The sequence below is a fragment of the Melopsittacus undulatus genome, chromosome 2, assembly GCF_012275295.1.
Source record: "Melopsittacus undulatus isolate bMelUnd1 chromosome 2, bMelUnd1.mat.Z, whole genome shotgun sequence".
Taxonomy (NCBI): Eukaryota; Metazoa; Chordata; class Aves; order Psittaciformes; family Psittaculidae; genus Melopsittacus; species Melopsittacus undulatus.
In genome coordinates this window covers 3,255,331-3,280,954 of record NC_047528.1, presented here as the reverse complement: position 1 = coordinate 3,280,954, position 25,624 = coordinate 3,255,331, and the positions used below count along the sequence as shown (strand labels likewise).

Here is a 25,624-nt window from a genome sequence, read left to right as displayed (position 1 = left end):
GGAGCATAAGTGCTTTAAGGAGATGGTCTTTGTTGTCCTCATCAAAGAGGAGCCTCCAGTGTAACAAAGAACTCACCCTTCTTCCAGACGAATATAGAAGTAGTGACTGCACCATCTGAACATGAGAACAGTTGGTATGAACGAAACTAATACTGGGTTTAAATCCCTCAGAAATTACTCTGTGAGAAATTAGAAGAACAATTGCAAGATCTGGACGTGGTCTTAAAGAAGAAGGAGCGTGCGGAGCGCAGGTACTGGTGTGTGGTTGTGTTCAGAGCGAGTGCTCTGCAGAGGGGTGGTAATAACTGGATGAGCTTTGTGAAACAACTGGGAAGGGGTAAGGCTGGTTTTGACTTCCCACTGGTTGGTGGTGGTGCAGTGCTGGGAATAGGCCCAATAATTGGGGAAAACAAGCAAATACATTTGTATTAAGGTTTGGTTAAGGTGCCTGAACACGAACTTGGCTCTCTCATACCTGTAGGTAAGTGGTTCAGCTGCATGTGTCAGTTATATTGTCAGCCCAGTGTACAGCTCCTGCTGTAAGCAAAGTTAAGTCACAGAGCCATAGAACCCCAGCCTGGTGTGGGTTGAAGGGACCTCAAAGCTCATCCAGCTCCAACCCCTGCCACAGGCAGGGACACCTTCCACTAGAGCAGCTGCTCCAAGCCCCATCCAAAGTCCCAGCTTTGTTACAAAGATACAGATTAATGTGGGGGTTGAGTCTTGTTGCTCTAGAGCTGTTAAACTTTGCCAGGTTGACAAGATTCAGCCGTTGCTGTAGTCCATCTGTCATCATAGTTGTTTCCAGAGCAGGTTGACTTGATCTTTGTTCAGACTCTTCTCCTCTGGCAAAGGATTGCTACATAGCCCCTTATTTAATAGACTCATGTAAGGGTTTGGGGTGGAAGGGACTTTAAAGATCATCCAGTTCCAACCCCCCAGGACAGGTTTGTTCCCTCGTATTTCTGGGGTTGATTGTTCCTGCCCAGGTCTAAAATCTGGCACATGTCCATTTGGAATTGCATCCTGTCATTTTTCCAGATCAGTGTGATTCTGAGTTCCTGTTTTAGCTTTCAGTGCCTCCAAGGTTATAGAATCTCAGCCTGGTTTGGGTTGGAAGGGACCTTAAAGCTCATCCAGCTCCAACCCCTGCCACGGGCAGGGACCCCTTCCAATGGAGCAGCTGCTCCAAGCCCCTGTGTCCAACCTGGCCTTGAGCACTGCCAGGGATGGGGCAGCCACAGCTTCTCTGGGCACCCTGTGCCAGCGCCTCAGCACCCTCCCAGTCCGGTTGGTAGTGGTTATGGATCTGACCACATAATCTTGGTCACAACACTATTACGGTTGTTCAATTGCATTTTACACCCCACTTTGTTCACTTCTGTGTTGGCTGCAATCTTCAAGTACTGTTTGTCAGAACTCTTTGGAATCTCCTACATAATGCAGGCAGGAAAATGTAAGCATAGGAGATTTAGCACATAATTCCAACTAAAAGAACTGATTTCAGTTGGAACATCCTCTTGGGATGCTTCTGCCTAGAGATAGTGCTAATTACAGCATTATTTGATATATCTACAGTCTGTAAGCTCATTTTCCCTTTTTCTCTCCTAAAGGAAAGAGCGGTTGGTCTACGTGGGGATCAGTATTGAGAACATCATCCCACCTCAGGTAAGTTACTGTGTCTGTATTGGAGCATTGGTTTATATCCCAAGTTTCTCAGTGCAGACATTCCTCAGTGGTGCATTACGAGTGCTGTAGCATCTTGGGAACTAAAACTCATCTCTGTGCAGGTCAGACCTAACTGTTCTCCCTTTGGTTTATATTGAATTTAGCTGAGAAACCAAGGGAGCTTCATGGTGTGTGTTCGAGCCAACTGGTGCCCCACAGAGTCCTCTGTCAGTGGAGGATACACAGTCACCTCCCTGCCCATTGCAGGTCTATAGGTTATAAAGGTGGGATTCAGTTTATTTAAACCTGGTGTCTGCTGTGTAATTATCCAGGTCTAATTGTCATGGGATGGATGGGAACAAACGTTCCTGGCTTATAGAAAGAATATGCCGTGTCTATTAGAAGCATATCATTTGCCTCCCTCAAATATGGATTGAAGTCATGTGGTTATAAACTGTAAACACATAGGGGTTTATTTACATGCTTTTATAAGGTTTCCATTTGCAGAAGAGTAAATCAGGGTTTATTCACGTGGAAAACAGCTTCTTCTCACTTCTTAGACACATTTTAAAGTGATTCGCTTGAAGTCTTTGCCAAAGGCCTTCGTCTGAAGTGATAGAAACTGTTCTTAGCAAGAGAGCTCAAAGTGAGACTTCGTTTTGGTTTAAACATAGACTTCCCACTCCAACTGGCTGTAGTAAAGCCAACTCTCTCCCCCTGTATGGACCATAGGAATTACCTGTGTCATGAGCTCAGGCACAGTGGGTGTGGAGGGAGGGGGGAGATGAAGCCTTTTGACCCTTCTGCCTTATGTGAACAGGAGCCCGAAATACCCGAAGGTCATGAAGAGAAGAAGAAAGATTCCAAAAAGCCCAAATCAAAGCTGCTTGAAAGGAGATCCACCCGGACCCGGAAGTGCATAAGCTACAGGTCAGCAAAGAGAAGTCAAACTTGGCTTCTTCATAAGCACCACTTCACATGCACACTGGTACATTTAAATGAAGAGGCCCAACTACAGTGGGTTTTGCTCTTTCCTTTCAATGCTGGTTAAGGTTGATGGCTGTAAAAGCATCTGAGGTGCTGTAGTGAAGGCATGAGGCAGGGAAGAAATGCATGTGGTGCTTTGTTCAGGAATACTGGAGGAGGTTTGGGTGTTGCTGCAGTTCCTGCAGTAAATTAAAGCAGGTCAATCAAACCTTTCCTTTCAGTTGAAAAGGAAACTTGTACTTGTGTCTAAAAGCCTTAAATTCCTCTTTCCCACCCCACTTAGGGCTTCTTTACATAGAATCATAGAATGATTTCGGTTGGAAAGGACCTTAACATCATCCAGTTCCATCCCCCTGCCATGGGCAGGGAAACCACACACTAGACCATGTCACCCAAGGCTCTGTCCAGCATGAAAGTGGCATGAAGCAGAATGTGCAGGAATGAGGCAGTTCATCTAAGAATGGTCTGTAGCTGTGTAGAGGAACTGTAATAATAAAAATGCACTTAGTAAATGAAAGTTCCAAGATATTGGAACAGGTCCCAGGTTGGAAGGGACCTCAAGGATCATCTGCTCCAACCTCTCCAGGCAAAGCATGACCTAGACACGATGTCCCAGCACCCAGTCCAGCCCAGTCTTAACAGTGCCCAATGCTAGGGAGTCACCACTTCCCTGGGGAGATTATTCCAGCGGCTGCTTGTTCTCAGTGTGGAACATTTCCCTCTTGTGTCCAACTGGAATCTCCCCAGCAATAACTTGTGCCCATCACCCTTTGTGTTTTCCATGGGACTCCTTGTCAAAAGGGAGTCTCCATCTCCTCTGCAGCCCCCCTTTAAGTACTGGCACATGGGGATCAGGTCCCCCTGAGCCTTCTCTTCTCCAGGCTGAACATTTCCAGCTCTCTCAGCTTTTCCTCACACACTGCCCAGCCCTTGGATCATCTTTGTGGCTCTTCTCTCCACCCCATCCCCATCTGTTTTGTGCAGCAGGACCAAAACTGACCACGGTATTCCAGGGGTGGAAAACTGACAAGCACTGAGCACAGTGAGACAATGACATCTTTATGTCTGCTGGTGATGTCCTTGTTGATGTTCCCCAGCATTCTGTTGCCTTTGCTGCATCTGCTCACTGTTCACTCCTATGGAGCTTGTGTCCCCCAGGTCCTCTCCCATAGAGCTGCTCCAGCCAGGCAGATCCCAGCCTGTGCTGCAGGCCAGGACTGGGTTTCCCAAATCCAAATCATGTTTCATATAATGTTGTTTCTCTGATAGAGAATGAGAGAGTATTTCTGACAGACTCCATCATACACACTTAGAGTGGTGAAGATATTACATGTGTCAGTGCATCGCTCCACATTTACATGTCCACAGTGAAGTCCCACTGGTGTCCCTGACAACCGTGCATGCTTTCCTTCAGCAGGGAAGTGTCTTACTGTGCTGACAGACAGATGTGTATCGGGTGGCACTGTGTTCTCTAGAGACATGTAATCCCTTTGTATCACTCAAGTGAGCTGCTGAGTCCTCTGAGCAGGTTAGCAAAGATCTGCTGCATGAAGATGGGCAGCGATGGTCCATTGCACCTCATGGGCAGGCTGTTGTCAGCTCGTGTTGGAGCTCAGGGTGTTTGGTAGCAGTGATCTGAAAGCATCAAGGGATTTCTTACGTTTTGAAGAGGTTGGGTTTTTAGTGGTGTGCAGGGAAAATGGGGTTTTGAGTGATGTGGAACTAATCTTGTTGATGGAATAGTTTCACTCACTGCCTTGGGGTGTAAACCTGCCTTGCACATTGCATGCCATTATTCTTAGGGATATATAAAGAAACCAGAAACCCATCACCTTATTTTTAAAGGAGAAAGTGGTTTGTGCTTGTTATTGGAATACAGAGTAATACTGGAGTTATTCTACTCCTGTTCTGCTGGAGGAGAAATACAACTGTAATCTTTCTTTTGTGACTGAGAAAGTGAATCTTTAATGAAAGTCTCGTCCAGTTGTCAGTGTTTGTATCTAAAACATTAGGGTTTTACATATGAGAAGAAAATATTGCATCTAAATAACACAGAATCATAGAATCATAGAATAGGATTGGAAAGGACCTTAAGGTCATCTAGTTCCAACCCCCCTGCCATGGGCAGGGACACCTCACACTAAACCATGGCACCCAAGGCTCTGTCCAACCTGGCCTTGAACACTGCCAGGGATGGAGCATTCACAGCTTCCCTGGGCAACCCATTCCAGTGCCTCAGCACCCTCACAGTAAAGAACTTCTGCCTTATGTCCAATCTAAACTTCCCCTGTTTCAGTCTGAACCCATCACCCCTTGTCCTGTCACTACAGTCCCTGATGAAGAGCCCCTCTCCAGCATCCTTGTAGCCCCCTTCAGACACTGGAAGCTGCTCTGAGGTCTCCACGCAGCTTCTCTTCTCCAGGCTCAACAGCCCCAATGTTCTCAGCCTGGCTCCATACAGGAGCTGCTCCAGCCCCTGCTCATCCTCGTGGCCTCCTCTGGACTTGCTCCAGCAGTTCCATGTCCTTGCTATGTTGAGGACCCCAGAACTGCACACAGTGCTCCAGGTGAGGTCTCACGAGAGCAGAGCAGAGGGGCAGGATCAGCTCCTTCGCCCTACTGGTCACGCTGCTTTGGATGCAGCCCAGGATACGGTTGCTTTCTGGGCTGCGAGTGCACACTGCAGCTGTAGTCCATAAAGTGTCAACTTTTGCATGTTAGATGTCAAGACATCTGTGTGGTGATACAAGGAATGATCCTTTTTGATGAGATTTGACTGGAGAAACAAACTGAAATCATCTGTATAAAAGCATTGGATCGTTTTTCCTCCAGGTGCCGTTCCCTTTAAATGAGTTACTCATTGTGCGGAGATTTAGGTGGTTTTATAGACATTGCTGCATGACAAACACACTCAAGGATTTAATAGAATCATGGAATGGTTTGGGTTGAAGGGACCTCAGAGCTCATCCAGTTTCAACCCCTGGCCATGGGCAGGGACGCCTTGCACTAAACCAAATTTGGCTTTTGGTTCTTCTCTTTAGTTCTGTAATATTGCAGCTTATTTGTGTATAATTACAAAGTTTAAACTGAAACAGAGGGAGTTCAGGTTAGATCTAAGGAAGAAGTTCCTTACTGTGAGGGTGCTGAGGCACTGGCACAGGGTGCCCAGAGAAGCTGTGGTTGCCTCATCCCTGGCAGTGCTCAAGGCCAGGTTGGACACAGGGGCTTGGAGCAGCTGCTCCAGTGGAAGGGGTCCCTGCCCGTGGCAGGGGTTGGAGCTGGATGAGCTTTAAGGTCCCTTCCAACACAAACCAGGCTGGGATTCTGGGATTCAGTGGTACTGTGGACAGTATGTGTCATCTGTTCAGCTTGGGAGGGTGCAGATCCATAAATTAAAATGCCCATGAGCTTCGAGAGGAGCACAGAGTTCTCTGAATTGAGGTTTCAAGGAGGATTCAGACAGGATGAATCATTTTCCTTTGACTTTAATGGTGCTTTTCAGAGCGTCCCTTGCAGATTGGTGTTTGTGTGTCTTCTAATGAAAGGTGTGGAATAAATGACTGATGCTGTGTGTCAAAAATGCCACTGACAGCATCGTACCAAACATTGCAATTTATATATTGTTAAATTGAGTAGGGTGTCATGCAAAGGGGGAGTGGTTTTCTGCTCACATACATGAGTAGTAAGACAGCCAGGCAATGGTAAATAACCTGCTAGCAAGTAGAAATTAGACCCCACACCTTTAAAAAGTGGCTATTTGATCATCAACCAGCCCATTACCTTTGTTATTTCACATCCAGCTCATGGTGCACAGTGATTTCATAGAGCAGTTTTACAGAAGTATGTTTTCATAGTATAATTTAATCAGGATTCACTTCAAAGTGGTAAATGAAAGCTGTTCCTTTTAGGTTTGATGAATTTGATGAGGCAATTGATGAAGCCATTGAAGATGATATCAAGGAGGCTGATGGAGGAGGTATGTTACTGATGCTGTTTGGTGTTCATTGCAGTGGTGATAATGGTTGAGATTAATTTTATTATGAGAAGCCACAAATATCATCCTCTCCTTTAAACTCCATGATTTACAGATTATACTGCTTGTCATTTCGGAATCAAATGGAATAATTTCCCTTGGGAATGGCCATCTCAGGCTGCCAAAATGCATTCGGTCTTGCTAGTTAAATTGAGCTTGTACGTTCAATATATGAATACAATGAATGAGCATGACAAGAAAACCCTTATAATTCATTTGCTAGGGTTTTGATTAGAGACTGGGATGGCAGCCTGTGCTGTTGGCATTTGTCTCCTGCAAAAGTTGGGGTCTGCAGTTGGGCCCCCTGAAACCTTGGTCTCCAAAGTCATCTTGATAAGCTCTATAAGCACTTCTCAGTTGAACATGAATAGAGCGGGATTATGTTCTCCGAGGCCTGTTAAGTTGATATAGAGGACCAAAAGCAAGATCTTCAGCACTATTTGGCAGTGCAGGTGGATCTGTGCTTCTGCATCACCTCAGCCTGCTGGAGAAAGCTGCCATAAAGTGTTATCCCTCAGTTCCTTGGCTTGTGGCATCTCCACCAAGACACCAGTCTTCAGAAGCTTGGTGGCTGCACATGGGCTGTCAGTCAATCAGGTGTCTGAGGGTGTGTAACACAAGATCCATCTAAGTCTCAACAGTAAAACCAACCCTTGAGAACCCCACTCCATGGGCAAACCACAACTTAAACACTTTGTCTCCCAGGAGGGATATTGAGCATTATGATGAAGATGTGTTTTCTGACATCTGCCCCTCTCAAAAGGCACTGGCCATTGGTATAATGTAGGTTGGGTATCAGAATGTGGCATTGAGTGTCAGAATGCTGACACCCTCAATGTGGACATCAGTATGTCCAAGTGACCACAGAGTGGTTGAGACAGAGTATTGTGTGATGAACACCCTGCTTTAAAGAGAATAGCTGAAACTGGAGGCATGGAAGGAAGGTATGGATAAAGTAAAACAAACACCTAAACTTGCTCTTTTCCCCCCTTTGTCTCACTGAATTCAGGCATTGGCAGAGGCAAAGACATGTCCAATATCACAGGTCACCGTGGAAAAGACATTTCCACAATCCTAGAGGAGGAAAGGAAAGAAAACAAGCGACCACAAAGGGCTGCTGCAGCGCGGCGCAAGAAACGACGGCGACTGAATGACCTGGACAGTGACAGTAACCTGGATGAGGAGGAGAGTGAAGAGGAGTTCAAGATCAGTGATGGGTAGGTCTGATTTAACCCCCATCACAACTGCTACAGGCTCCTGTGTGTCTGCAGTGCCCTTGAAACAATGATGAGGAGCCTGGTGCTGGAATAGCACTGCACAGTGGCAGCAAAGATGCTCCTGGCCTAAGTGAATGTCACTGGGCTGGAAAAGCAGCATTCCAGATCCATGCACTGAGATCATCCCATCTGTATTTTGAGCAAAACCTGTTCTGGAAATGTTACCAGTGTGTTTGAGGCTGTGCTGTGGCGTTCTGGACATGGTTAACTTAGTGAAGGAAGAGATGGGCTCAGTTCTCTGACTGATACAATCATGGAATCATTTATGTTGGGAAAGACTTTAAGATGACCAAGTCCAACCTTTACCCCAGCACTGCCAAGGCCACCCCTGCCCCATGGCACTGAGGCCTCGTCTCCACAGGCTGTGAACCCTTGCAGGGCCGGTGCCTGCAGCCCTGCCCTGGGCAGCCTGTTCCAATGCCTGAGCACCCTGTGGGGCAGGAATTGTTCCTCAGCTCCATCTAAAGCTGCCCTGGTGCAGCTTGAGGCCGGTTCCTCTTGTCCCATCCCTTGTTCCTTGGGAGCAGAGCCCAGCCCCTCCTGGCTCCATCCTCCTGTCAGGCACTTGGAGGAGCCATCAGGTCCCCCCTGAGCCTTCTCTTCTCCATCTGAACCCCCCAGCTCCCTCAGCCGTTCCCCATATCTCTTGTGCTCCAGGCCCTGCACCAGCTCCATTCCCTTCTCTGGCCCTGCTCCAGCCCCTCAAGGTCTCTCTTGTAACCTTGTTATGATGTGACCATCCAGCAGAAATCCTTCACAGAGGTGTAGCTAAAAGGGAGGCTGGCTGTTTCCTTTAGGAAATATGCCCAATTTTGTGGGATTATTCTTGGGATTGATTGAAAATTAGGAGAGGAAAATGTCCCCATTTGGAGCATAAAGACCTTGACATGCAGGTTCTGAACTCAATTCCTGATTTCTGCTTTCTAGGAGATAGAGTTTGAAAATAGCCAGAGAAGTGGTTTATACTATAGGAAACCAATGCATGTGAAGCTTTAAACACTGAGTTTTGCTCTGGTTGACTGAAACTCTCTTTCCATGAAATTCCTCATCATTCCATCTGGGAATTGCCTGACATTAACAAAATTAATACTAATTTTAGACATTCTTTATGCTTCAGTGAAAGACACTTAATGGAGCATGAGATCTGGGCTTTTTAGCATCAACATTTAAAGCTGCACACCTCTCACTGTGTCAGTTTACTAAGTGTGTGGGTAATGTATACAGCACAGATGCAGTCTGGAGCTTTGTTTTCCACCCATGATCGTGCTGAGGCCATGAATGTGCTGAGTTAAATGTGCTGGACATTTCCAGTCAATGAGGGTAGAACTAATAGTGCATTGATCAGTTAAAGTGTTCTCATGCATTGTCAGCTCCCTCCTCTGCTGAATGTCTTCTGGATCTATATTGGGATTTACATTCATGCAGGTGACTGTGAACCTGCAGTGCCTAATGGTGGTTAAAAAAGCATTGGCTCACTTTGGAAATGACAGGAGGGTCATAAGTTGATCAGGCTGAGATGTATGTTTTACATGAGAGCAAGAGCTTTGTGTTCAGATACCATAGAATCCCAGCTTGGTTTGGGTTGGAAGGGGCCTTAAAGCTCCTCCAGCTCCAACCCCTGCCGCGGGCAGGGACCCCTTCCACTGGAGCAGCTGCTCCAAGCCCCTGTGTCCAACCTGGCCTTGAACACTGCCAGGGATGGGGCAGCCACAGCTTCTCTGGGCACCCTGTGCCAGTGCCTCAGCACCCTCACAGGGAACAGCTTCTGCCTCAGAGCTCAGCTCAGTCTCCCCTCTCTTGGGCAGGTTCAAGCCATTCCCCTTGGCCTGGCCCTCCAGGCCCTTGTCCCAAGCCCCTCTCCAGCTTTCCTGCAGCCCCTTTAGGCACTGGAGCTGCTCTCAGGTCTCCCCTTCAGGAGCCTGCTCCTCTCCAAGCTCCATCCAGTCTCCCCCAGCCTCTGTTTATGTTGGGGATCACCCTGACCAGGGGCAGGACCTTGCACTTGGCCTTGTTGAACCTCATGATGTTTGCATGAGAAATCCTGCATACATGGATATATTTCATGGATAGCTCTTTAATGACAGATGTATTTTGCAACTGTCACTTGTAAAATACAAGTACTGTTTCCAATACCTACCTGTGTTGTCTGTGGTCTTTCTTTGACCAGCTCTCAGGATGAGTTTGTTATATCAGAGGAGAACCTGGATGAGAGTGAAGATGACCCCCCCTCAAATGAAGACAGCGATTCCGAGTTCTGTGCCCGCATCTCCAGGCGACACCTCTCCAGGCCCATGAGGCAAAGCAGGAGGTTACGAAGGAAAACAGTCAAGAAAAAATACTCTGAAGATGATGAAGATGAAGATTCTGAGGAGAATTCAAGCAGAGAATCTGGTGAGTAGAAGAAATCCTTGATGTATTCAGTACTCGAGAAAGCAAAACTGGAAGTCTCTGTTTGCTGGCACAGCTGACATGAGCCTGTTGGCTTGCTTTGGTCAAGTCAGATGTCATCTTTGCTGTACAGCAGTTTGCTGCTTGTTGTGCTGTGAATATTCTGCAGGAAGCTGGCATTGGGCTCTGGGTGCTAGGTTTTTCAGTAGTTATGTATTAAAGTGAACGCTTGTGCCTTTATGGATAGTTAGAGCTACCCTGTACCTTCCTGCTTGGCACATGAGTGCAGGGAAGAGAAAGGGTGGTGCCAAAATACACTTCATAGCTACACAAAAACCTTCCCACCACCTTTGAAAAAGCTTCTGAAAGAAACATTTTCCCTCTATATGGAAGAAAATTCCTTCACTTGTATGGCATTCGAGTTGTGGCTTGAAAGCCAATGATAACACCTTGAGTCTCTCTCCCATAATTGTCCTTTTTGATCTTTAGTAACTGAATACTCTTCCATTGCAGGAGGATTTCATAGAATAATAGAATAGTTAGGGCTGGAAAGAACCTTAAGATCATCCAGTTCCAGCCCCCTGCCATGGGCAGGGACACCTCACACTAAACCATGGCACCAAGGTTCTGTCCAACCTGGTCTTGAACACTGCCAGGGATGGAGCATTCACAACCTCCCTGGGCAACCCATTCCAGTGCCTCAGCACCCTCACAGTAAAGAATTTCTTCCTTATATCCAGCCTGAACTTCCCCTGTTTAAGTTTCAACCCATCACCCCTTGTCCTATCCCTGCAGTCCCTGATGAAGAGCCCCTCTCCAGCATCCTTGTAGCCTCCTTCAGACACTGGAAGCTGCTCTGAGGTCTCCACGCAGCTTCTCTTCTCCAGGCTCAACAGCCCCAATGTTCTCAGCCTGGCTCCATACAGGAGCTGCTCCAGCCCCTGCTCATCCTCGTGGCCTCCTCTGGACTCGTTCTAACAGTTCCATGTCGTGTTTATGTAGAGGACACCAGAACTGCACACAATACTCTAAGTGGAGTTCATAATTCACTTTATTTTGCTTGTCCTTCATGCAGACTGCTTTCTGTGTGTGCAGTTTGAAGTGTGAGAGTAGTACCTATGAGATACTTAAACCTTGCATCTTCCTCTGAGCACTGTCCTTGTTTCTGCTTCATTCATAGACCCAGTCCTGGAAAGTAGCAGATACATAAGCACTTACTTTGACTTATTGTGAATGTAAGGTACTAAGTACACTGGAGTGCTAAGTTATTGCAGTGTGTGATACCTTCCCAGTGGTGTATCTGCCTCTCCAGAACAGAGATGAACATGTTGGATAAGGTGCTTTGGAGTGTTGGTTTCCAAAAGGAGGGTTCATGCATGGATGGATGAAGTTAGCTACATGTACTTAATATAGGTGCTGTCTCCGTGCCCTGAGTGCATCTAAGCATAAGCTGTTCCCAGTGAAGATACTGTCAGAAGTCTAAAGTAATTGCTCATCTGTAACACACAGGAGCAAGTACTGTTTCCTGGTGGACAGACAACTGTGCTAAACCCACTTGATTCCAGTGTCATTCCATATATATCCAAGAGTATAATGTTAACAATGTGTTTCTCTTTCACCCCCTTTGTGGTCCCCAGGATACTGCTTGAAGCCTGTTTTGAGCTAAGGAAATAAGATTCCCTGTGAGTGGCTTTGTTTTCAGTCTCCAGTGATGGAGTTTCTTCCTGAAGGTGGTTCTTGTTGGCTTGCTCTGATTCTTCCTCTAATGCTATAGGAAGTAAAGCTTTGATCAGTGACTCATGTCAGTCACTAAGGAGCAGTATGTGACACTTACAGACCTGTGTTTTGGGGTGATGGTTCTGGCACAGTGAAAAAGTTGATTCAAGTTAAAGTTGATTCAAGGCTATTTAATTCTTGAGGCAGTAGCTGCAGTAGACTGGTGCAGGAAGAGCTGTGGCTGCTGGTAAGTGTCCTGTGTACAGCTTCTGGTTTAAGCAAACTTATGCTCTACTGAGACTGATTCTTGGTGTTCATTTCAATTCTATAACTGATTTATTCACGTTTCAGAAGCAGAAAGGACTTCCCAGGGTAATGTGCATCTTCAGCTCCCATCCAGTAAGGCTGTTTCAACTGTCAGGAAGTGTAGAGGAGGCATCTTTGACTCCAGTAGGGATGAAGGAATAAAAACACTGGAAGGAAAGCACCTTCTGGAGGAGTTTGAGGGAGGCAGGAAAAGGGTTGTGAGAAGATCTGAAAATCATAGAATCATGGAATGGTTTGGGTTGAAGGGACCTTAAAGCTGATCCAGTTCCAAGCCCCTGCCACAGGCAGGGACACTTTTCCCTACAGCAGCTTGCTCCAAGCCTCTGTGTCCAAGCTGGCCTTGAACACTGCCAGGGATGGGGCAGCCACAGCAATGATGAATAGGGAGACTGAGGCATGAGCCTGGAATGGGTCAGGATAATGAGACTCCTGTGCTAGGCAGAGCACATGGATTAACTGCTGCTGGTCTAAAGCTCATCTAAGCTGTTTTACTTTAATGGAATAAGCCACGTTGCTGTTTCCTCCTGCACAGAGAGCGGTGATTACACAGATTACAGCGACGATGATTACCTGGAAACCAGGAGGAGAAGATCCCGACGGAATCAGAAGAGACAAGTCAATTATAAGGAGGATTCAGAAAGTGATGGCTCACAGAAGAGTGTCCGATACGGGAAGGAGTTAAGGAGGGTCCATAAACGCCGGCTCTCCACTTCGGACAGTGAAGGTAAAATGAACAGTCCTCTCTTTGCAGCAGCTGGTCTAGGTCAGCATGAGCATCAGGGGGAAACTGTACATAAACCAGAGCTTTGGGAGACTGTTTCTTCTAGAGTTCCTTAATGTTTCAGTCCACTGATACTTTATGATTCACTGTTACAATCACAGCATAAACATTGGTGTCCCTTCCAGGTCTGAGTTCAGCCAGTGTGGCACAGAGTGCTGGGATTCCAAAACTGGCTCTAATATAACCTGTTTCACCACTTCTCTGTTAAGAGGACACAAAGCTTCATCCCATGAGCCTATAAAGATTCTCTTTTGTAAGGGGAAGGGTGCCCTGAGTGGTGTGTGCTCATGGTTAAGACTCATTCCACCTCCTGTCTGAAGGACCTGTGGGAAGCATGGAGAAGCACAACTCAGTAATGTCAGTCACACATGAGTAACCACTGTGCATTCTGATGTGAAATTAGCTATTGCAGAAGCAAGCACTGATGTTGGGTGCCCTTCATGCTGGGTGCCAGCTTTTGAGGTGTGGCTTTTGGAGACAGAGGGCAATACAGGTTGCAATAGGTGGCAGCCTGCCTCAGTGAATCAGCTGTGCTTGACAGGGTGAACACCTCTGATCTGTAGGTACGTTTTGACCTGAGTTTACAGAGTGTTTGCTTTTAGATGAAGGGAAACAAGTAGGTAATGCAACCATAGAGTATCTTGTGAGCCCTCCTGCAGCCCTGATCCAGCTCTGGGGCAGCAGCACAAGAGGGACATGGAGCTGTTGGAGCGAGGCCAGAGGAGGCCATGGAGCTGCTGCGAGGGCTGGAGCAGCTCTGCTCTGGAGCCAGGCTGAGAGAGCTGGGCTGGGGCAGCCTGGACAAGAGAAGGCTCCTGAAGGGGAGAGCTGAGAGCAGCTCCAGTGCCTAAAGGGGCTGCAGGAGAGCTGGAGAGGGGCTTGGGACAAGGGCCTGTAGGGACAGGCCAAGGAGAATGGCTTGAACCTGCCCAAGAGAGGGGAGACTGAGCTGAGCTCTTAGGCAGAAGCTGTTCCCTGGGAGGGTGCTGAGGCGCTGGCACAGGGTGCCCAGAGAAGCTGTGGCTGCCCCATCCCTGGAACTAGATCAGGGATACAGATCTGTTATTTCTGGCATGCAGTTACTACTTTTAGGGGGAATTACACTCACTTCCAAAGCCTTAGATTGGAAACAGAATATCATAGAATCATAGAATAGTTTGGGTTGGAAAGGACCTTAAGATCATCCAGTTCCAACCCCCTGCCATGGGCAGGGACACCTCACACTAAACCATGGCACCCAAGGCTCTGTCCAACCTGGCCTTGAACACTGCCAGGGATGGAGCATTCACAACCTCCCTGGGCAACCCATTCCAGTGCCTCAGCACCCTCACAGTAAAGAATTTCTTCCTTATCTCCAATCTAAACTTTCCCTGTTTAAGTTAGAACCCGTTAGCCTTTGTCCTGTCCTACAGTCCATCAGATTGTTGTCTTTGCTTCTTAAGCAGTTTATTTAAACAGTAAAAAGCTTGGAAGAGTTCTAAGTTGGTTGGGGAAGGAGACAGAAATGTGTGTGGTGAGTGAGATGTGGCTTTGAATGCATGTGAAAGAGGAAGGCTAGATAGTGGGATGGTTCTGGCTGCACTCACTTGCTAATGGCTTTAAGTCTGCTGCTTCTTCCAGAGAGCTACACATCGAAGAACTCTGAAGACGATGAATCCACAAAGGAGTCCAAGCGATTGATCCGGAAGCGCCGGCGGAGTACAGACGACTACAGTGAGGAGGAAGGGGAAGAGGAGGAGGAGGACGAGGGGCGGCCTGTCCGCAAGCGGCTCAACCGGATCGAAACGGATGAGGAAGACACCCTGGAAAACCCCAACGATGACACAGAGAAACCTGCTCCTGCAAATAAGCTGCCAGCACCACAAGCTCCTCAAGACAACAGCAAGAAGCACTGCTACCGGATAGAGAGCGACGACGAAGATGACTTTGATAACGTAGGGAAAGTAGAGAGCCCTTTGGACTACAGCCTGGTGGATTTGCCTTCCACCAACGGACAGAGCCCAGGGAAAACCATTGAGAACTTGATTGGGAAGCCAGCTGAGAAGACCCAGGCCCCCAAGGACAGCACAGCCAGCGCCAGCCTGGCGCCCAACGGCACGGGGAGCGGGCAGGAGGCGGTAGGGCCGGAGGAAGATGAAGATGAACTCTTGCGAGTGACTGACCTTGTTGATTACGTCTGTAACAGTGAACAGTTATAAGACTTCCATTTTTTTGTGCTAATTTATTCCACGGTAGCTCATACCAGCGGGCCAGTTCTTAAAAGCTCTTTTATTTTTCCTAGAAAACTCGCCACTACAGTATCACTTTTTAGAAGCAAGAATTTCACCAGTCCTGCAGTCTTTCTGTGAAGTGACCAGTTTTGAACTCTGAAGATGAGTTGCTGTAAAGTCCCTCTCTCTTTATCCCTTCCTTCCCTTTCTCCTTCCAAGTCCATGGTCCTGGGTAATTTCACTCACAAAAACCTTATAACAACAAGAGATTTGTATATTTTTGACTTTATATTTCCTTGAGTGCATACAAATTTGTGGAAATGGGTGGCCTAAGAAAGCATTCCAAATCGGTCAGGGCCCAAACCGGAGCTGGGGTGGGTTTGGCTCAAAGCAGGGGGGGGTGGGAAAGGGTGGGTGCAGAAGCACTTGTGCTTTAGCTTTTTCATATTGAGATATATATTATATTTAAATGTTCACAACTTAGATGACAACTTAACAGACAGTGAAAGATTAAATGTCTGTACTGTCGCATTTTGTGAGTTGTAGGTTAACAACCATAGCTCATTTTAGTAATCACCTTCATGGAGATGCAGTTTTGATTTTGAATACTGGAGGCAAACAGAATCCTTAGAGGCCAAGAAGGTACCATAAACAAGAACTCTACTATCCATTATGACTTGCAGACTTTCCTAATAAACATCCTTTAAAGTGTTTGTACAGTAAAGTGTACTGTAATGAAGTTTTTGGCAGTCCAAACACGCCATCAATCTCGAAAGCTGTCTCATCCGATGCTCCTCGATGCACAGTGTCTAGAGGGAGGATGTATCAAGGTGAAGCTATCTGTAAGCTGGATGGCATCAGAAGCCTGTACAGACCCAAAGAAGCCTGCAGTCGCTGCCTGGCCACTCGAGTTTCACCGTGTTGGAGTACTCCCATCGAACTCCATGCGTGCAAACAGCAGTGACCACCAGAGTGACGGTGCATCAGAGGATTGAGGGATTTACAACTAAACCACCACTGGTCCATTCATGTCCTTTAATATCTACTTCAAATTGAAGTAAACAAATGGAACAGTTTTCCTTTGGGAGGTTTTCTGTTTGGGGTTCGTGTGTGGTTTTTGTTTCGCTTTTACTTCTCCGCCTGGATGTTGTTAGAGGGTTTTGAATGTAGTGTTGGCCTTTGGCCACTAGGATTTCCTTAACCCATGTTAATAATTGTCCTGTGACCCAGCTGGTTTCAAGGAGGCAGTGTTTGTGAGAGAAGACATCCCATCACCTTCTGAGTGGGCATGAAGGGATCTGTGCTTTTACTCAAGGATAAGACAAGCCCAACTAACATGGGGCAGATATACAGAGCTGATGTGTTCTGGGTAGCATTCAGCTCTCTTCACTCCAGATGCAGGCTGTAGCATTTGTTGCAGCACACGGAGAGCTCAGCTCTGCCAAACACTGCAATCCAGTAAGGTCACATCTGTTAATCCTTTTGCTCTGAGATTGGGATTTTTGACTGGTGTTGATGTCCATTGCCGGCAATGGATGCACCAAAACTGCTGCTGCCACCGAGGAGTGAGTTCTCCTTCCCCACCCCATCCCCTTCCATTATATTGTATTTCCTAGTCAGTCATGAAGCACTTCTGTTCTCTTGGCATTCAACTGGCATTAGGCCTTTACTAAATACCTCTGTAGAAAACCCACATCCCCAAACTCCCTCCTGGCCTTGGAATTCTGCCCTTTGTTTCCCCATCTCTTCCTATCCAAACCACTCTGTGACTCTTCCTCACCTGGGTTCCAGCAGGGCATATATCCTGCTGTAGAGCTAGAATCAGATAGAACTCACTCTCTGCTGTGCTAAGCAAGCTTGTACCTTAAAAACAAATGAGAAATCACTCTAAATGAGAACTTGATTCCATTCAAGATTAACTCTTTTTCCACCTTACTGCTGTTAACTGAGCTTTCATTCCTAAAGCAGGGTGGTGAAAAGCCACAGAAGCACAGGATGAAGTTCTAAAGAGCCTATTGTAGCATTTTAAGCTACTCTAGTAGTTTTCTTTGCTTAAGTGATGCATAAATGTAGTGCTGCTACGTTTCTAATGCACTTGTGTTTTAAACCAAGCAAGAACGTAGTTTCTGCTTCTCAATGTTCATGTCTAATACTCACCATGGAAACTGGTCCATGTGCAGGTGATGGATTCTCATTTGTTTTGGCAGTGCCACAATCTTCTGCTGCCTGATGGAGCCTTTTAGTATCTGATCAGTGCTGTAGCAAATGTTCTTGCCTTAGAGTCATCCCAAATGTTAAATACACGGTGGGCGAGTGATTGTGAACGTAGGGTTGAGATACTGAATATACCAACCAGGAAGATACCAAGTTAGGGACTGATGTCAAAGTAGGAAAGACCAGGAAGCAGGATTGGAGCACTGAATCTTAAATCAGGAATGTCATGTTTTAAAAGCAGGGAATGACAAGTTGTGCCCAAGTTTCACATCTCAAAACCCAAGCTTTTCTCTCTTCTAAGAAGTCATCTGTGGTAGCTGAGACAGCTTCATCCCCCCAGGATGCAGAGTTCCCTCTTACACCAGTGGGAATGTTGGGTGAGTTTGAACTGCAGGAAATGCCCTTCAGAAAGTCCTAGCAGCTTTAAAGTCTTCTTTCATTCCTTTCTAAGGAAAACGTACAATCTCCTGTTTGGAAAGATGCCATTTTCAGGGTTCCCCCTGTGATTGTGTATGTGATTCCAGAGTGGAAGTGTCCTCCTGGGGTCCCCACAATCTTGTGCTCTTCTCTGTACTGATGAGATCAGAAGATAAATGCTTTGAGTAATGATCTTCAGGTGGCTTTGGCCCTGATGGATTTAAAAGTACAACAGGTATCAGCTGAATGCACAAAGCATTTGTTCCACACAGGTCCTCTACTAAAAGCTTTCTCTTTAACTACAAACTCTTTGTAGTGTAACCAATGGGGGAGAAAGGGAATTGATGTCTCTGTGCAGGTTGAATAGCACTGGTGAGGGGAAGAACCTGGAAATTGAGTGGAGAAATGGACTTCTTTGTGTCACCAAGATAAAAACCAATGGCCATTTGTGTGCAGCTCATGACTGTGAGCAATAGGTCTGCTCTGTAATGAACGTGGTGTCTTCATGTAACCAGAGGGTGGTAGAACAAGGAACTTGGTTTCACCACAGTTGGCTTCTAGTTATTGACTCTCCTAAACCTGAGCATCTTCTTGGTTTAAGTATGGAAAATGATGACATTGAACTACCAAAACCCCCCAGAGTGTTGTAATCCCATAGGAAGATCAGTGCTGAACAATCAGCTCGTTGCCAGTTGGACTTTGTACAGCTTGAATTGTGTTGTGAAATGACTGCATCTTCCTGGGGTTTATTCTGTAATGGAAGGGTTTGCTCTGTTCTGACAGCACCTGAGAGGAACCGAGATGCTTTCCCCCTAAACTGCTTGTTTATGAAGTGTGCATTAATGTATCTCAGTTCCTCTTCATCCAACAGGGGGTAATGGCTGAGTTGGGCTTGTTTTCTGTTCACTCCTGTTTCTGATGGCTGTGTCTGAACCCTTGGTTAGAGACCTTACTCACAGAACCTCAAGGGGAAAACACTGTGCTCACAAAAGGATAAACCATATGGCAGAAAGGCTGTGTGTTGTCTTCACCTCTGTCATTTGGGCTACATCGGTGTCCAGCTGCTGTTGAACAGCTTGGATAGTTCATTGTCAGGGTGTCCATTCTGTATCTCTGCTTTCAGGTGCTTATAACTTGGGTTTTTCAGTGCTCTTCAATAGCAAAGCCTGATCTCAGCTTTCAAATCATTGTTTCAATTGCCATTATTTTCACTCCTTTTAGGAAAGGGAATTTTTTATGGCATCTGCTTTTTAAATTCACTTTGTACACAGGAGTTCCAATAAATGCTGGCAGTGAGGCCAGCCTCAGTGTGCTCTGCTGAAGGGATCTGTTATCTCATTCCAAACAGCAATGCATAGGCCTTGAAAATGGGGTTTGGTACATGTGCAGGGACTACTGTTCACTATTGTCGTGTGAATAGAAGCCTTGGGTGCCATGGTTTAGTGTGAGGTGTCCCTGCCCATGGCAGGGGGTTGGAACTGGATGATCTTAAGGTCCTTTCCAACCCAAACCATTCTATGATTCTATGCTATGATGTGCAGTGAGCAGCCAAGGTGTGTATGTACATTTGACGTAGGCTCCCAATTCACTGGGTGTAGGAAACCCTTAACTATAGATAAATATATATATATATAAAAAAGATCAAATATCTTCAACCAGAACAGTCACTTTCTGAATGTGATGGGGAAAACTCCAGCAATTCATGTGAAGGAGCCCAAGTGCAATTCCTTCAGTGTTCAAAGGAAGGAATGCATTTAGGATGCATTCCTGCCTTAGGAAGAGAAGCATTTAGGATGTTGTGTGAAGGATTTGCAGGATCAAGCCCACATATCCCACTGGCCTTTTCTTCCTCCCTTTCCCTAAAGCAGTAGGGACCGTATCTTACTTAGAATGTTGGAAGGCAGAAAACAGTAAATCCAACAGAAATGATCCTTTTTTTCTTCTTTTTTTTTCCATTTTATACTGATGTAAGGAATTCTATGACTGATTTTTGGTGCTTTATAGTTGAGTACCCAATGTGAGACCTATTCTGGCTTCAGGAATAGCTCTCAGCTGAAGCTGGACACGCAGCAGTTGGGGTATGGAAGGTTACTAATCACTGCTGAAAACACTCATCACTTACTAAGCTCTTACTTTACATCACTTACTAAGCTCTTACCTTAGGTGTAAGTAACTGAGATAGTTCCAAACAGCAAAAAACCCCCATGTGCTTGGGACTTGGTTGTCCCAACGCTTCAGAGTAATTTAACTTATTTTGTATATTGCAAAAGATGTATATTGCTTAGTATGACACTTAGAAGATTGTGTACAGCATCTGGGGGAAAGAATAGAACACTCTAAAGTAGAGAAGAGGGGTTTATAATTGCATATGTGGTGTTAAGGCTCCGGATTGAACTGCAATGAAAAGCAAGTCCTACACCTTGGGTTTATGACTATCATTTTGTAACTGCTGGCACCCCACACCCCAGCTGAGGAGCAGCAGAGGGGACAGGAGAGCAATTGGAGGACACACGTGCTCGAGGAAAGCACGTGTGTCTATGGATAGATCTGCTGCTGCTCCATAGAACCCCAAAGGTTACTAAGGGGAGCTGGGCAGAGCTGCTCTGGCCGGTCAGTTGCTTTACTTGAGCACTTGGCAGCACTTTGTGTATAGTCGGTCTCACTGGTTCCCCAGGTGCAGACAGAGCTTGCTCCTGCTGTTGGCCCAGCAGCAGGAGATGGGGAATGGATGGAGGGAAGTGGAATGGAAATGTGTGTGTATGCAAACCCATGCCTTTCGCAAGACAGGTCTTGGATAGGCCTAACAATGACTTCTGACTCACCCTTTATAGCCTGTTATCCAGTGGAAGGTCTCTGTTTAGGAGAATCATCCTGATACCCTCGCTTTGTTGTTTGTTCCTCTTGCTGCGTCCCACACAACTAAACTTAGCTTAGTCTGTCAGAACTTCGGTGATTCAATGGGGATAAAGTCCTTCTACTAAAACATACAATAGGCCTAGTTACCAGTGCACCATTTGTTAGTTAGAGCAGCTAAAAGTCCTTAATGATACTCATCTGCTACTCAAGCTAGTGGTAGAAAAGGAAATCAACTCATAAAGCTATAAGCCTTGTTTAGTTTTCCACTTCATACTCGGTATATGGACTCTAAACCTCTTGTACAGCATCTTACTCCTCTACTATACTCATTGAAGTGGTACTCCTCCCCCTAACTCCCATGAACACCATCTGTTGGCAATGCCAATGTGGTTGCTTGTTCCTACCTGTGTTTCACGACCCTCCTACAGCAGGCAGGAGATGGTGTGTGACACTGGTGTCGGTGCACCCCACAGCTCTCACGATGCACAGGTCCTGTATGTGACACATGGGGTATGTTCAACATCCTCAAGTAACACAGGACAGGATCCTTGCTACGAAACCTGTGAGAACTGGAGCAAACCTCCCAGAAAGGTCTCTTCAAACTCAGATCTGCTTACATGAAACATGGTTCTGTCTCATTCCTGTGTTGGCAAAGGAACCTGGAGCTACTTAAACCAGTCTCACAGTTGGCCTCGGTTCTGTTTCCTTTAGGAGCGAATGTGTCAAGTGCCACTCTTTAGGTTGAGCTTAACCCTTGTGTTTCTTGAGTTGTGGAACCTTGGTTTTTCAGTCTCTCTTCAATCATGACTCCCTAAAGAGAAAGGACTGAGGGGACCCACACTGTGTATGTGTGTATGTGAGGAGGGGGAGATCCACTGAGCAAACTGGAAGCATTCTTCTTGTTGCACATGTATTGCGTGGTGCTTTCACTGTCTGTTCCCCCCTGGCCACACCAGGAACACCACAAACATGATGCGTTCCAACGCCTCCAAATGGAAGTCACGGTGGCCTCAGTGCTCAAAGGGTTTAACTGCAGTTGATTAACAGCTCCTGGTCTGGGATTCACAACCCACTGCTGTTGAAACACTGTATTCCTTGTAAATGAAGTCAAAAGACATCCTCATGTTAAGGCTGGTGCCAATACTTTTGTTACTGACTCGTTCAGCGTTGTCTCTCACTACAGTCTGCTCAGAACTCTTTGTGTATAAGCTGGGCCTGAAGCCGTTTTCTAGCTTGGGGGCCTCCTTGTGTAACTTTTCTTTCATAATGGGTTTTGGTTTGTTTTTTGGGTTTTTGTTTTGGTTTTTTTTTGTTATAATCTCTACTGTCATTTCTTTCCTATAAATATGACATGTAAATTGTCATAATAAAACAAACGTTGAAATAACGCCGTGGAGAAAGTGTATTGAGGAAACACGTGGGGGTTAGCAGAGCAGCTGCCTGCTGCATCTCAGTCCTCTGCCTGCCGTGGGCATGGGTAATGTAACTCCTGGTTTATGTGGGGTTTGTTGTGGCAGCTCCATTGATGGAGCTTTCCCTTCTCTGCCCAGCTCTGGGGAAGAGCTGATGGGTTTGTTCTTGCTGTTGTGATGGTTTTTGTGTGTGTTCCATCTCCTAACATGGTTTTTATAGCTCATTTCATAGCTGCACCGACCCAATAGCTTGACCAGGGTTCAGTGCTTGCCTTGTGCTACAGCATCCTTCATGTTTGCTGTTGGAGTTGTGTAAAGGCTGAATTAGTGGTGGGTTCTTAAAACTAGGGAGGAAATCCACCTGGGTTGTTACCAGTGTGTGTTTGCAAGGGTCAGACCTGCAGCCAACACCATCCCCAGCCATGCTGTTCAGATACATCCCTGTGGTGCTACTGAGAGAGGAGTGAGGCTCATGTCCTTAGGCTGAGATGTAAATCCCTGATGTTTTAAGGCTTTAAGAGGAAAAAGAAGTGAATCAAAGAAAATGTGCCCAGAGAAGCTGTGGCTGCCCCATCCCTGGCAGTGTTCAAGGCCAGGTTGGACACACGGGCTTGGAGCAGCTGCTCCAGTGGAAGGTGTCCCTGCCTGTGGCAGGGGTTGGAGCTGGATGAGCTTTCAGGTCCCTTCCAACCCAAACCACTCTGATTCCATGACTCTATGAAAAGGGTGGCTTCACTCTATGTGTTACAATCAAGCTGCTCTGTGTTCCTGTAGTGATATTGCTGTGATATTCCATTTTACATTTGCTTTTCTGATGGATTCTGGGTGTTTCAGTCTGAACCAGCCCTGCGGTGGCATCACTGGACAGAAACAAGCTCCCTTGGGTGGCGAGTCCTGCCTCCTGTCCTATGGTGCCTGTTAACTCTATGGAGGTACCTGCTGCTCTGCTTTGCCTCTGGAGGACCACATTGCTCTTGGACATCCAATATTCGGGCCTGGGGTGGGTCCTAACTCACTGTTTAAAGCTCTTATAACTGAGGGAGAGAGCTTTGAAACGGTGCTGTTCTGTTCATAACCCTCTATGAGATGCAACACCCAGCGCTAGGGGATGAAGTATCTGGATCTTGTAAACAAGGAGGATGTGGAGTCCTTCTCCTCTCTCATCCCTCGGCCTCAAACCCAACTTCCCAGCCTGGCCTTAAACCCTCTCTTTTAGTCTCTTCTCTTGCAAGGGGGGTATGTGACAGGAGAGACTCACTTCTGTGTGCAGGAGGGGCAATGAGCTCTGCATTGACTCACCGCAGAGGCTTAATTCAGTTCCAGCCACTGAAATCTTCATCTAGAACAACCCAAAGGAGCTGCTGTGCGATTCCCAGTGAGCTGCAGAGACTGAGGGTTCTCCATGGCTGATAACACCCATCTATGTGAGGTAACATGAGCAGGAACAGTGAGTTATAACTAAGTGGGGTGAGTGGGTGTTTCCATGTGTTTCCATCCATCTCTTCCCACCCGCTGCTGTGGTCCAGCCTGTAACCATGGGTGTATTCTGAATGTGGGTTTCCAGGTGAGCACTCGGTGTGGTGAACTTGAAGGCAGTCAAGAAACTTCCTCATCTCCTCCTGCCTCTGCAATTCTTCCCAAGCTATTCCATAATATCACTTCCTTGTGGAATTCACTTTGGTTTCGGTCAGGGTGGTTATCTGTATCAATACCAGTTATGTGCACAATTAGAACCCAAACTGGGATGTGTTTGAGGAGCTTCCTAAAGCATTTTAGAAAGCTCAGCCTAAAAGAACCACTTCATGCTCTTGTTCCCCTGGTTTCTTCCTGTGTTTTCTATTCCCAATATGTGCTGCTTTGTCATTCAGGACCAGGAAGGAGAGATGAAGACCTCATTGTGTTAATAATCAGTTTATGGTTGTGAGAACCAACTGTAGTGAATGAAGCCTTGGGTGCCATGGTTTAGTGTGAGGTGTCCCTGCCCATGGCAGGGGGTTGGAACTGGATGATCTTAAGGTCCTTTCCAACCCAAACTATTCTATGATTCTGTGACTCCGTAAGTGAATTCACAGTGATGAAAGGGCAGATTAAAAGCCATGGTGATACCCACTGGTGAGCAAGGTGCTGCAAGCAGGAGCATCTGCCAGCCTGGAAAGTCATAGAATCATAGAATAGTTAGGGTTGGAAAGGACCTTAACATCATCCAGTTCCAACCCCTGCCATGGGCAGGGACACCTCACACTAAACCATGGCACCTGTGAAATACGAATTCACTCCTCTAAACAAGATAACAAGGTTTTATTGAGGGACAAAGTCAATGAAGCAAAAGCAAACAGCGCTGGGCGCGTGACCGTAGCCAGAGGTGCAAGTGATCAGTATTTGTTACAGGTTTATATACTGTCACAATTCCATTAGTCACATACATATTCATAATCCCTGCGTATAGGCAGGGAACATTATAACTAAGTCCAGTAATTTATTATCATAAGTCTCCTCCTCTTGGCATCTGCACCCTGCTCTTCAATAACTGTGGGCAGGGGTCTTGAGGATGAAGTAAGCAGCCTTCTTTATGTGAGTAGGGGTCTTCAAGATGAAGTAAGCAGTCTTCCTCACAGTGTACTTTTCACCTTTGGCACAGTTGGACGCCCCAGTAATCACACAATGAGCTGAAACCAGCCAGATCTGTAATTATTGTGGTAACTAACAAAGATTTAAACCAGTGTGACCTTCCTGCACAATTCATGGCAGACAAGGAGCATCCCAAGGGAGCAGATGCTTGGGAGGCTCTGTCTCTGAACTGATAAGTACAAGGATGGTGTGAAATAACTCATTCATGTTTAGTGGGGTCACTAAATCTTATCTCACTACAGACTTACAACACAAACGTTCTTTAAAACTAAAGATACTTTAGAGGACTGGTGTGAAACAACTCACATTTAGTGGGGCCACTAAATTCCACAGGCTAACGACATAAACATTGTTCTCTTTCTACAACCTAAGGTAAGCTAAGAAGTACTTTAACTCTGTATTTTACAGGCACTAGCTTTTCTTATATCAAGCATGCAACCCCCCCCACACCTTATCTTTACCTTTACAGATTCTTCTACTATGTGACTCCGTTTTGCTCATCTTGTGTCTTTATCGAGCTTTGTTTTTGTTACTATAAACTTGTATAGTTATATCTACATAACCACATCTATGATAGTTGCGAAAGCCAATACATTGATGTGTTTATCACAGCACCCAAGGCTCTGTCCAACCTGGCCTTGAACACTGCCAGGGATGGAGCATTCCCAACCTCCCTGGGCAACCCATTCCAGTGCCTCAGCACCCTCACA

The 25,624-nt window shown here is 46.3% G+C and overlaps 1 protein-coding gene across 1 annotated transcript in view; it reads left to right on the top strand.

Moving 5' to 3' along the window:
* RSF1 (remodeling and spacing factor 1) overlaps positions 1-22,261 on the top strand; it is a 59,165-nt gene extending 36,904 nt beyond the window's left edge. Inside the window, exons 9-16 of the mRNA XM_034072733.1 lie at positions 172-251; positions 1,614-1,668; positions 2,489-2,598; positions 6,564-6,631; positions 7,698-7,905; positions 10,133-10,356; positions 12,929-13,120; positions 14,798-22,261. Coding sequence (XP_033928624.1) covers positions 172-251; positions 1,614-1,668; positions 2,489-2,598; positions 6,564-6,631; positions 7,698-7,905; positions 10,133-10,356; positions 12,929-13,120; positions 14,798-15,375 — 1,515 coding nt within the window. The 3' untranslated portion in view covers positions 15,376-22,261. The remainder of the gene's footprint in view (positions 1-171; positions 252-1,613; positions 1,669-2,488; positions 2,599-6,563; positions 6,632-7,697; positions 7,906-10,132; positions 10,357-12,928; positions 13,121-14,797) is intronic.
* Positions 22,262-25,624: the final 3,363 nt, after the last annotated feature.